We start from the raw sequence: 12,041 nt of genomic DNA, 5'->3' as shown, positions 1-12,041 counted from the left end.
GACGGAAGACAATGCATAAGAGTGTGAACACTTCTACCCAACTGGAGTCTGCTAGGCTCAGTATACCGTACAGGGGCCAGTGCTGTAGAATACTATTACATCCTACAGTGCGGTTCTCTGTACAGATATGGGAGTCTAGGAGCATCCTAAAATTATACAGTTATGAGGAACACGTGGACCTTGGTTATTGTGCACCCTCCTGTGCTATAATCCTTTTCCCATATCATTGGAGGCAGACATAAATTATACAGTTTTTGCATTTGCAAAGCTGCCCCTCAGAAGCATCACCACCACCACCACTCACTTAGCGCCTTCTTACCTTCCACAGAAAGGTAAAGGACAAGGAAAATCATTGGATTGCCCTGTATTATGCCCCAGAGCTGCGCTCACAATTCTACCTCATAACTTAGGTAACTTTCACATTTGCGTTTGGGGCTCCGCTTGCGAGTTTCGTTAAAAGGCTCTCACAAGCGGCCCCGAACGCATCCGTCCAGCCCTAATGCATTCTGAGTGGATGTGGATCCGCTCAGAATGCATCAGTCTGGCAGCATTTGGGCTCCGCTCAGCAGACGGACACCTGAACGCCGCTTGCAGCGTTCGGGTGTCCGCCTGGCCGTGCGGAGGCAAACGGATCCGTCCAGACTTACAATGTAAGTCAATGGGGACGGATCCGTTTGAATTTGACACAATATGGCTCAATTTTCAAACGGATACGTCCCCCATTGACTTTCAATGCAAGTCTGGATGGATCTGTCTGCGGCACTTAGATTTTTTTTTTACAATATAATGCAGACGGATCCGTTCTGAACGCAAGTGTGAAAGTAGCCTTACAGCTCGGCCGAGCTCCTCTACTGCCATGTTCTCGATATTTGGGAGGGTTAGTTCACAAATTACTGTTTAGTGGCTTATGGAAAAACTATACATAGAATGCAAATCACTGGAGCAAGATCCACACAAACAGAAGGTGATGCTGGGAAGTTACTGGCACGTGTCCTATATACTTTTGCAAGAAACAGTAAATCTGGTTTGCAATAATTGAATGAAACATTAGTGAAAAAAAAAACCACACAATAGTGCACTCACTAATATGTGCACGACAGCCGCTACTCACATTGCTGGTAAGTTCATGCACGGTGCCATCTTTAGACATGCTGTTCTCCTTATCCGGATCATTCTAAGATTTAAAAAATAATAATCCCACACATCAGCTGGGTTAATACGTGGTTCAAACATAAAACATAGATGAATGCTCGGAATCCCGGCACCCCCGCCGATCAGTTGCTTCAGGGAGCCTTGGTGCTCAGCTCTGGTGAGCACAATGTACTCCCGGCAGTTTACCAAGCACAGCGCCGTACATTGTATTGTGGTTGTGCTTGGTATTGCATCTCAGCCCCCATGACTTGAATAGGGGTTAACCTGCAACTGGGCCTTGTGACCGATGTATGGTGACGTCACACAGCCTAGAACAGTAATGGCGAACCTTTTAGAGACCAACTGCCCAAACTGCAAGCCAAAACCTACTTGCTTATCGCAAAGTGCCAACACGGTAATGTAACCTGAATACTACAGTCCAATATAGTATATCTTCCCTGTACTTAGCTATAACAGCCTGTCTAAATTCAATGCGCTGCCTGTGCTTTCCATAGTGCGCCCTGCACTGATGAAAGGCAGGAAAAGTCTAAGGCATATTGGCACATCATAGACTTTTTCCAGGGTGCGGGTGCCCACAGAGAGGGCTCTGAGCCGAGCCTCTGTCACCCGTGCCATAGGTTCACCACCACTGGCCTAGGAATACACCGCAGTGCTCACAGAGTGCCTGGCCTCTTCTAACAGATGATCGAGGAGGGGGAAGGGGTGGGGGTCGGCCCCCCGCCGATCTAATATTGATGACCTATCCTGAGCATAGGTCATCAATATTATCTCCTGGATAACCCTTTTAAGGATTTAATCTACAAGAGTGCTGTCAGCCAACCTTTGCCATCTTTTCTGGAGGTTGGTCCTCTAACACTGGTCAAGGCGTAGCTCTCTTTTGGACAAAAAAAGGATCAGGCAAGTAGAAATCCAACATGTCTGACCCTTCTTTCCCCCAACATCGGGGCATAGTCTGGACACACCATACACATTAGATGGTCGGCTGGTTCAGTCAGTGTTAATATAATGTGAATAATCACCCCATAGATAGAGTCTGAGATTTTTCGGCCTATGACAATTCTTCGTCCATGTCCTAGAAATGGAATTACAATCCAAATTACCTTAATACTGTCTGCAAAATCCTCCAGTGCTTTGGCACCAGTCATCTCTATAGAAGTAATAAGGTTTGGAAGTTTGTTCTTGGTGCTGGCAGCCGTACCCTAGAAAAGGAACATAAAGAGAGAAGTTTACAGAGGATTCAATAGTTCTCATGGCATGCTTGTTTTAGTAAATACTTATTCATAAATTAACAATTCTGGAGCAACTTTTCTTAGAAATCGGTGCTGCTCCTCTGTTATTCTTTCTGAAAATGTATGAATAATTTGGCAACTGGGTGTTACCCACTGGGAGTTTGTCCTGACACTGTCTGACAGTCCAATCAGTGCATACAGAGGCAGACTCTGTAGGGACTTACCCCTTGGACAAGGGGAACAGTAACATCCATTTGTCAATTTATTCTTAAATGTTCAGGTGGACTAACAGAGGAACAGTACAATGTAGAATCATGAGAAAAGATACCTCCAAATTGCTTCATAGGTTTTTTTTATTTTTTTTTAATAACTGATACTCCCCTCCACCAATACCCTCCACTGTTTCAGTGTCCACTGCTCTGTTTTTCCTGTCCTGACAAACCCAGAAATGCTAGGAGAGGCCCTCAAAGCCTACTATTGGCTGAGGCAGGTCACCACTGAGACCAGTGATGGGATGACCAGGCCTTTCCCTGTGTTTCTGGCTGTGTCAATTTAAAAAGCTATGTACACTTCGGGGGCAAATTTTTTTAAATGATTGCATTATAGTCATGTTGGGCAAAAAAAACATTTTTTTTGTCACTTGGTCTTTATTAAAAATATTCAGCAGTTCTGTCACAAAGGGTTAACTGTTTAACTGTGTGGGTCATACTTTCACTTTGTGACGGACATCTAATAAACCTTCTCTCTAAATTACTAAAAGGTCACATACACTTAGTTAAGACACACTCGTATCAGTAAGATAATAATTGAGCTATGAGTGTTTATAAGGTGAAAGATCAGAGATAAAGCAGCCGTCAACTGAGCTGCCTGACAGAGTAAAAATACAGATCCTGCTACTAGAGAATCTCAAGGCTGTACAGAGAAAGGGGTTCAACATTTTTAATAAAGACCAATTTAAAATTTTTTTTAGCTCAAAATGAGTACAAAACAATAATTTAAAAAAAGCCTTTAAAGTGTAGAGCAGCTGGGGTGTGGCCAACTGCCGGCATGGACGGTCGCACTCGAGATCTGCTCCGACTCCTGTTCATAATCCTGAGCCATCCTGACACCCAGCGACCTCTTAATTTACCCTGATCAGTGCATTGTGGTCGGAAGAGAGGGAGGAGGAATAATATGGGACCGAGCAAAGCCCAGTCAGTGGCGGACCGCCTGAAAGACTTTGGCAGGCAGGTTCCCCAGCATGAAGCCGCTACATCCGTCTCACCTCGTGCACCTCACACACGGGGCCAGGCGCTGCAGTCACAAATGGAAGAAGCTGCGGCGCAAGAGTTTACACTAAAAAAGGCTCATGAACAGCTAATGGCGGCGATTGTTGCATGCCAGTCATCACTTACTGGTAAAATCGATGAAGTCAGTGTGGACCTGGGACTGCTGCGCCATGATGTCCAGCAGTTGAGGGAGAGAGTGCGTCACACAGAAGAGAGAGTCTCTGAACTGGAGGATCTTACAAGGCCCCTCACTGCCAGAGTGCAAGCTATATAGAGAGCTCAGTGGAGCTTTGGAGGCAAAAATGTGACGATTTAGAAAGCAGAGCGAGGAGAAACAATGTTAGGATCCTTTGTATGCTGGAAAGAACAGAGGGAACCGATCCAGTAGTGGTTTAAATCCATATTCCCAGATACTAATTTCTCAATGGGTTATGCTGTGGAAAGAGCCCGTCGTGTCCCAGCGCGGCCCCCACCACCAGGGGCACCTCCTAGACCCCTTTTGGCCCGCATGCTCAACTGGAAAGATAGAGACCTTATCTTAAGCCAAGCAAGAAACAAATGGGTAATGCTACCATCTCACTGTTCCCGGATTTTTCAGCCGAGTTACAGAAAAGAAGGGCTACCTTTGTTGCAGTTAAACGACGCATGAGGGAAACTAATCTTCAATATTTGATGGCGTACCCGGCACGCTCGAGAGTGGCGGATGGCGGTAAAACCATATTCTTCACTGACCCGCAAGAGGCTGCAGAATGGCTTACTAAGCATCCAAGACGACCACTTCCTTCCTAACTGAGAGTCATCCAAATTATAGGTGAACACTGCCTTGCCTTTGGTCGTCTAGTGGAGGACTCTCAAACACCAAGGGTGCTGCCTCTTACAATATGTATAAGAGACTCAGGGTGTTGAGTTGTGTTTGCATTTCAGTTAACAAGTATATAGCTAGCACTGATCATTGCACTCTCTTTATGTTTTAGTTGCTGTCAAGGGAGTTTGCTCAGGCACCTGCATAGGTATAACATCATATTGCACTATGCAGGTCCCCGATTACATAGCTACTGAAAAAGTTACGTTTTACATGTTTCGTTTATGGTTCTGTGAGACATGGTGCGGACATACTGAATACAGAGGTCCCGGATTACATCCGCAATTGATATGGGACATTGTAATGATTCCCACCAGTGGTTCAAAAGGGGTTTATCCTGTCACTAAAATTAAACAAAAGGCCATGTCAGCCCTAATCGTGATGTCCTGGAATGTGAGAGGTTTGAATGTGATACACCGAGCCATTCGGTGGGAAGTGCACCAAAAAATGACAGACTCTGAAGGGCGTTATATATCTTTGTCTTTGATTATATCAATGGTATCCTATATGTTATAATGAATATATATCATTCTCCACCTGCCAAGATCTCTGTTTTGCAGGTAGCGGCATGTTTTGCTGCGCAATATCCCAACGTCAGGATGATATGTATGGGGGATTACTACATGGTGATGGACGAACGTCTGGATAGATTTCACGATCCAGCTGTCCGCCCCAGTGTGGGATCGTTTGTCACCATTTTGGCCAGGTTCACTAATGAAATGGGATGGGTGGATATGTGGAGAGAGAAAAATCCTGCACGTGAGGACTATTCTTGTTCTACTCCGTCAAGGGGTGCACTATCGAGATTAGACTACATATTTGGCACTGAAAATACATATTTAGACTTAATAGACATACAGTAGGAACCGCAGGGCCTGTCGGTTACGATGAAACTCGCGCTACCTTATGCAGTAACCGGAAGTAATAAGATGCGCATACATCCATTTTGGTTGACATTAATGGCAAATAACAAGTACCTGACCAAATTAATGTGTTCCTGGAAATGCATGTAGATAAAACATGAGTTGCTAGTATGGGAAACTCTGAAAGCCTATTTGAGAGGATGTCTGAAATTATCTATAACCTACATCAAAAAAGCTACTCAGCGTAAAGAGCTACTCAGTGTAAGGAAGCAGAGTCTTGCTTCACTTCTGACCTCACAGATAACAATAGAAGGAAGTGGATGCAAAAAGGGAGACAATACATGAAATACCTTAAAGAAAAAAGCAAACGGAAAATGTTTTTTCTCAAACAGCAATCATTTGAGTTAGGAAATAAAGCAGGGACAGTACTGGCACATGTAGTACACAAGAACACGGCGCAGGGCTCCAGATGGAGACCTCTGCCGCTTTCACATTACTGACATGGCTCCGACATGTTCTTCTCAACAGCACAGGGGAGAAGGAGGCAGTCCCTCCCCCCTGCACCGCCGCCACCAATGGGCTGATAGCAGGGAGGAGGAGGGGAGGGGCTATGGCCACTGCGCCACCAATGAATATCGTTTATGCTGTATACAAATGCAGGCTGCGGGTGCCGAACATATCTCATTCCCGGCACCCAGCCTCTATGTCTGCGCACTGCGATCCGCCGCTATTAACTCTTCAGGTGCGGCATCTGAGGGGTCAATAGTGGCGGATCGCAGCGCGCAGTCATAGAGGCTGGGTGCCAGGTATGGGATATTAAAGAGGACCTTTCATTATAATAAAAAATCTGAACTAACTATACAGACATGGAGAGCGGCGCCCAGGGATCTCCCTGCACTTACTATTATACCTGGGCGCCGCTCTGTTCTCCCGGTATAGGCTCCGGTATCTTCATATTTTCGGCTCAACTGGGAGGAGCCTGCTCTTGTTCTCCTGGCCGTCTCTGGTACTTATGCGGGTACTTACGCGATTGGCCAGCACTCCAGCCCATAGCCTGGGAGAAAAAAACTCTCAGGTTATGAGCTGAGCGCTGCGATTGGCCAGCCCTCCAGCCTGGGAGAAGGAGAAGCCCAGGAGAACAAGAGCAGGCTCCTCCCGGTTGAGCAGAAAATCTGAAGATACCAGAGCCTATACCGGGAGAACGGAGCGGCGCCCAGGGATAATAAGTGCAGGGAGATCCCTGGCCGCCTCTCTCCATGTCTGTATACTTAGTTTAGATTTTTTATTGTAATGAAAGGTCCCGCATAAACGATATTCATTGGTGGTGCAGTGTACCGAACACCCCCCCCCCAGCCCCAGTATTATAAAGTAAAATCAATGGTGGTGCAGTGCGCCCCCATCCCCCAAGTATTATAATCATTGGTGGCAGTTCCGATCGGAGCCCCAGCAACGTGATCCTGGGGCTCTGATCGGTTACCATGGAAGCCAGGACGCTATTGAAGCCCTGGCTGCAATAGTCAGCTCCATTCTGCTGTGTGCACAGAGCACAGGGCAGCAGGGAGAGTGTTATGTCCTATTCACCCTGATAGAGCTCTATCAGGGTAAATAGGACAAGGGATGAAAAGATCCCAGGTTCCAGCCCCCAGGGGGTAAATAGGTATTAAATAAAAAAAATAAAAAAATAAAAGATAAAAAAAAAACAACTACCAAAATATTAAGTTTAAATCACCCCCTTGCTCAATTTTACATATAAAATATATAAAACAATAAAAAAAATTACATATCGCCACGCCCAAAAAAGTGTGAACTATTAAAATATCTCCTATGCGGTTAACGCCGTAACCGAAAAAAAAAACAAAAACGTTCAATTTAACTTTTTTTTGGTCACCTTGTCCCAACAAAAATTAGGTTAGGACTGTTCTATTATGGTCCAGACGTTTCATAAAATGCTTTATTTTTTTCACGTGGTATCGAGTATCGCAATACTTTTTTATGGTATCGAAATAGAGTCAAAATTTTGGTATCGTGACAACCCTAGGTAAGACGAGTGTTTTTAAAAAAAATTATACCGTAATTATATGTATTTTAAGTTTGGCGACAAAAATTTTTAGTTTGGCTCCTAAATTTTTCTTAGTCTGGAGCCCTGCGGCGGCGCCATCAGTGCTGCGTATACAAACCAAGGATGGCGGGATAGTGGAGGATGCTCATGGTATACTAAACAGATTCAAAGCATTCTATTAGGACCTATATATGTCCACAATTCAGTATAACCAGTGTGAGTTGGTTAGCTACCTGAGGGAGATAAGGTGTCCACAATTAGAAATCCAAGACAGGAATCTCTTAGATGAAGGGATCACGATAGAAGAGGTTAAAGAGGCCATTAAAGGGTTGAACCTGGGGAAATCCCCTGGTCCTGATGGCATCCCGCTGGAGGTGTACTCCAAGTATATAGACATATTGGGACCACAACTACTCAAAATGTATGAAGCGTCACTAAAACAGGGACATCTCCCCAAATCACTGTATGATGCCACAATAGTAGTGCTACTAAAACCTGACAAGAATCCCCTGGAGTATGGATCCTATAGATCAGTGATGGCTAACCTTGGAACTCCAGCTGTGGTAAAACTACAACTCCCAAGATTCCCCTCTTGCTTGGTTGCTCTCAGAACTCTATAGAAATAAATGGAGCATGCTGGGAGTCGTAGTTTCACCACAGCTGGAGTGCCAAGGTTAGCCATCACTGCTATAGACCTATCTCCCTATGAAGCATTGATTACAAGATTCTTACCAAAATATTAGCCAACAGATTGAATAAAGTGATAACTTCTATAGTACACGAAGATCAGACAGGTTTCATCCCGGGCAGATCCACATCAAGTAACATAAGGAGGGCACAAGTTATAGCACAAATAGGAAGGGAAAAGAATAAACAATGGGCCCTGGCCTCCTTAGACACGGTCAAGGCGTTTGACTCTGTTGAGTGGCCTTACTTAATAGAAGTACTAAAAAGTTTTGGATTTGGCCCTATATTCATCAAATTGATACATATACTTTATCAAAAACCCAAAGCTAATGTACTAGTGAACGGATCTCTGACTCCTATGTTTCAACTAAATAGGGGAACACGACAGGGATGCCCCCTATCCCCCCTTTTATTTGCGGTAGCAATAGAGTATCTGACTATTAAAATATGCCAGGATCCCATAATTAAAGGAATAGCCATGGGAGGAAGGGGGGATAAAATAGGGTTAAATGCGGACGACATTATATTATACATGGATGACATAGAGAATTCCCTCCCCAGAGCAATAGATTTAATTGAGAAATTTGGCCACTTTTCTGGCCTTCGAATAAACTGGACAAAGTCTGCCCTTATGCCGTTGTGGTTGACAAAGTGGCCCTCAATATACAGACGTGGACAAAATTGTTGGTACCCTTTGGTCAATGAAAGAAAAAGTCACAATGGTCACAGAAATAACTTTAATCTGACAAAAGTAATAATAAATTAAAATTCTATAAATGTTAACCAATGAAAGTCAGACATTGTTTTTCAACCATGCTTCAACAGAATTATGTAAAAAAATAAACTCATGAAACAGGCATGGACAAAAATGATGGTACCCCTAGAAAACACAGAACATAATGTGACCAAAGGGACATGTTAATTCAAGGTGTGTCCACTAATTAGCATCACAGGTGTCTACAACCTTGTAATCAGCCATTGGGCCTATATATGGCTCCAGGTAATCACTGTGTTGTTTGGTGATATGGTGTGTACCACACTCGACATGGACCAGAGGAAGCAAAGGAAAGAGCTGTCTCAAGAGATCAGAAAGAAAATTATAGACAAGCATGTTAAAGGTAAAGGCTATAAGACCATCTCCAAGCAACTAGATGTTCCTGTGAGTACAGTTGCACATATTATTCATAAGTTTAAGATCCATGGGACTGTAGCCAACCTCCCTGGACGTGGCCGCAGGAGGAAAATTGATGACAAATCTAAGAGACGGATAATCCGAATGGTAACAAAAGAGCCTAGAAAGACTTCTAAAGAGATTCAAGGTGAACTTCATGCTCAAGGAACATCAGTGTCAGATCGCACCATCCGTCGTTGTTTGAGCCAAAGTGGACTACATGGGAGACGACCAAGGAGGACACCATTGTTGAAAACGAATCATAAAAAAGCAAGACTGGAATATGCCAAACTACATGTTGACAAGCCACAAAGCTTCTGGGAGAATGTCCTGTGGACAGATGAGACAAAAATCGAAGTTTTTGCCAAGGCACATCAGCTGTATGTTCACAGACGAAAAAATGAAGCATATCAAGAAAAGAACACTGTCCCTACTGTGAAACATGGAGGAGGCTCTGTTATGTTCTGGGGCTGCTTTGCTGCGTCTGGCACAGGGTGTCTTGAATCTGTGCAGGGTACAATGAAATCTCAAGACTATCAAGGAATTCTAGAGAGAAATGTACTAGCCAGTGTCAGAAAGCTTGGTCTCAGTCGCAGGTCATGGGTCTTGCAACAGGACAATGACCCAAAACACACCGCTAAAAACACCCAAGAATGGCTAAGAGGAAAAAATTGGACTATTCTAAAGTGGCCTTCTATGAGCCCTGACCTCAATCCTATTGAGCATCTTTGGAAGGAGCTGAAACATGCAGTCTGGAAAAGGCACCCTTCAAACCGGACACAACTGGAGCAGTTTGCTCATGAGGAGTGGGCCAAAATACCTGCTGAGAGGTGCAGATGTCTCATTGACAGTTACAGGAAGCGTTTGATTGCAGTGATTGCCTCAAAAGGTTGCGCAACAAAATATTAAGTTAGGGGTACCATCATTTTTGTCCATGCCTGTTTCATGAGTTTATTTTTTTACATAATTCTGTTGAAGCATGGTTGAAAAACAATGTCTGACTTTCATTGGTTAACATTTATAGAATTTTAATTTATTATTACTTTTGTCAGATTAAAGTTATTTCTGTGACCATTGTGACTTTTTCTTTCATTGACCAAAGGGTACCAACAATTTTGTCCACGTCTGTACAATAACCTCACGGTGCACTTCAAGTACCTGGGCATATTCATTACCAAGGATCCCCTTATGTCATATGCTAAAAACATTGCCCCCTTAGAGCCCTTGTTTATTACCAAATTTAAGGTGTGGAGAGATCTACCTATCTCGACCATGGGGAGATTAAACCTGATAAAAATGATTTTGCTTCCCAAAGGTCTTTATGCACTCCTATCCCCCGGGTTTTTTTGACCGACTGAATGCTCTGATGGGGGGGTAAGGACAGACGGAAACTGGCATTAGGCACACTTCAGAGAACATGGCAACAGAGGGGTGCAGCTCTACCGGACTTCCATTTATATTTTTTGGCTGGACAATTAAGATTCTTAAAAGCATGGGTGACACAGTCCACCTTGCCAAACGTTGAACACCATCTACATCTCCCCGAATCAGTATGTGGCCGATTTTGGAGGATATCAAGATATTCCACAAACAGGCTCTGCAGATACACAGATTGGCAAATCAGGTCTGGAATGCGGCAAAGTTTAGACAATACGGGGATCTAGCGGACGTTATTCCGCTGTGGGATAATCCGATGTTTCCCCATTTAATATCACTTGAAGGGACATTCTGGAAAGAATATGGGATACTCGCTCTAAAAGACATATATGACAATGGGACATTATATTCTTTCACTCGGTTGCAGGATAAATATGGTATTACTCATCCCCATTTTTTTTAGATATCTAAAGATGAGACATGCCCACTCAGGCACAACTTCATAGCATCAAGCGATCTCTCTCTAAACACCCATTGATAGGTGTACTCAACACTCAAAGTCTGAGGGGTGTTATATCCGCCCTCTATACTTATCTTCTGAGTAATCGAGTGGCTCTGAACCCATTGAACTCGGAGGCTAGGTGGGAGGGAGTGTATTCCACAACTTACTTCGGAGGAATGGGGAGAGGCGCTGGAAGCACCTATAACGCTGCGTTCACACCTGAGCGTACGGGATGGAGCATTCTGTATGCACGATTGTATGCGCGTTTACAATCGCGGCTCCGGGGGGCGTGGCCTGCGCGTTGATGGCGGCGGCTGCTTGAGACTGTAGCTCCGCTTCCCGCATATCCACAGCGGCTCACATATTACTTCTGAGAGGTCCTGGCATATACTGCGCTCTCTTACCTGATTCCCAGAATGGGGAAGATTAGAAAGAAGCAGGCGCCGAAGAAAATGACGGAGTTCTTCCCCAGAACTCCACCGTCAAGCGCCGGTCCTGAGGGATCTCCCGCCTCTTCTCCCCGGCACCCTGTGACTTCTGCTCCCTCCCCTGCAACGGGTAGAGGCCCGTCGCTTCTCCTTTCCGCTGCAGATGGGGTTCTCCCGATCACAGAGGACACTCTGCGTACATTACTGGATTCCTTGAGAACCTCGCTGAAAGCGGACATCTCCAGCATGTTTAAAGATCTGCAGCGTGATATACAGGGAGTAGGTGACAGAGTCACACACGTGGAAAACAAAATGGCTGAATATGCTGTGTCACACAACTCACTGATTGATGCGCATGAAGCGCTGGAGGAGGATGTGGCGGCCATAAAAGAAAAGCTCCAAGATATGGAGGATCGCCATCGGCGTAATAATGTGCGCATTAG

At 44.6% G+C, this 12,041-nt stretch overlaps 1 protein-coding gene across 8 annotated transcripts in view; it reads right to left on the bottom strand.

Annotated features, from left to right (window-relative positions):
• Positions 1 to 12,041, bottom strand: part of EXOC7 (exocyst complex component 7) — a 56,211-nt gene that overhangs the window by 23,647 nt on the left and 20,523 nt on the right. For all 8 annotated transcript variants that reach the window (XM_044296217.1, XM_044296220.1, XM_044296225.1 and 5 more), the window contains 2 exons: positions 2,253 to 2,351; positions 1,112 to 1,174 (listed from right to left, as the gene is read on the bottom strand). In XM_044296217.1, the coding sequence (XP_044152152.1) occupies positions 1,112 to 1,174; positions 2,253 to 2,351 (162 nt within the window). The remainder of the gene's footprint in view (positions 1 to 1,111; positions 1,175 to 2,252; positions 2,352 to 12,041) is intronic.

The sequence above is a fragment of the Bufo gargarizans genome, chromosome 6 (genome assembly GCF_014858855.1).
Source record: "Bufo gargarizans isolate SCDJY-AF-19 chromosome 6, ASM1485885v1, whole genome shotgun sequence".
NCBI lineage: Eukaryota > Metazoa > Chordata > Amphibia > Anura > Bufonidae > Bufo > Bufo gargarizans.
Note: the sequence above shows the minus strand (reverse complement) of the source record. Positions and strands in the feature narration are given on the sequence as shown.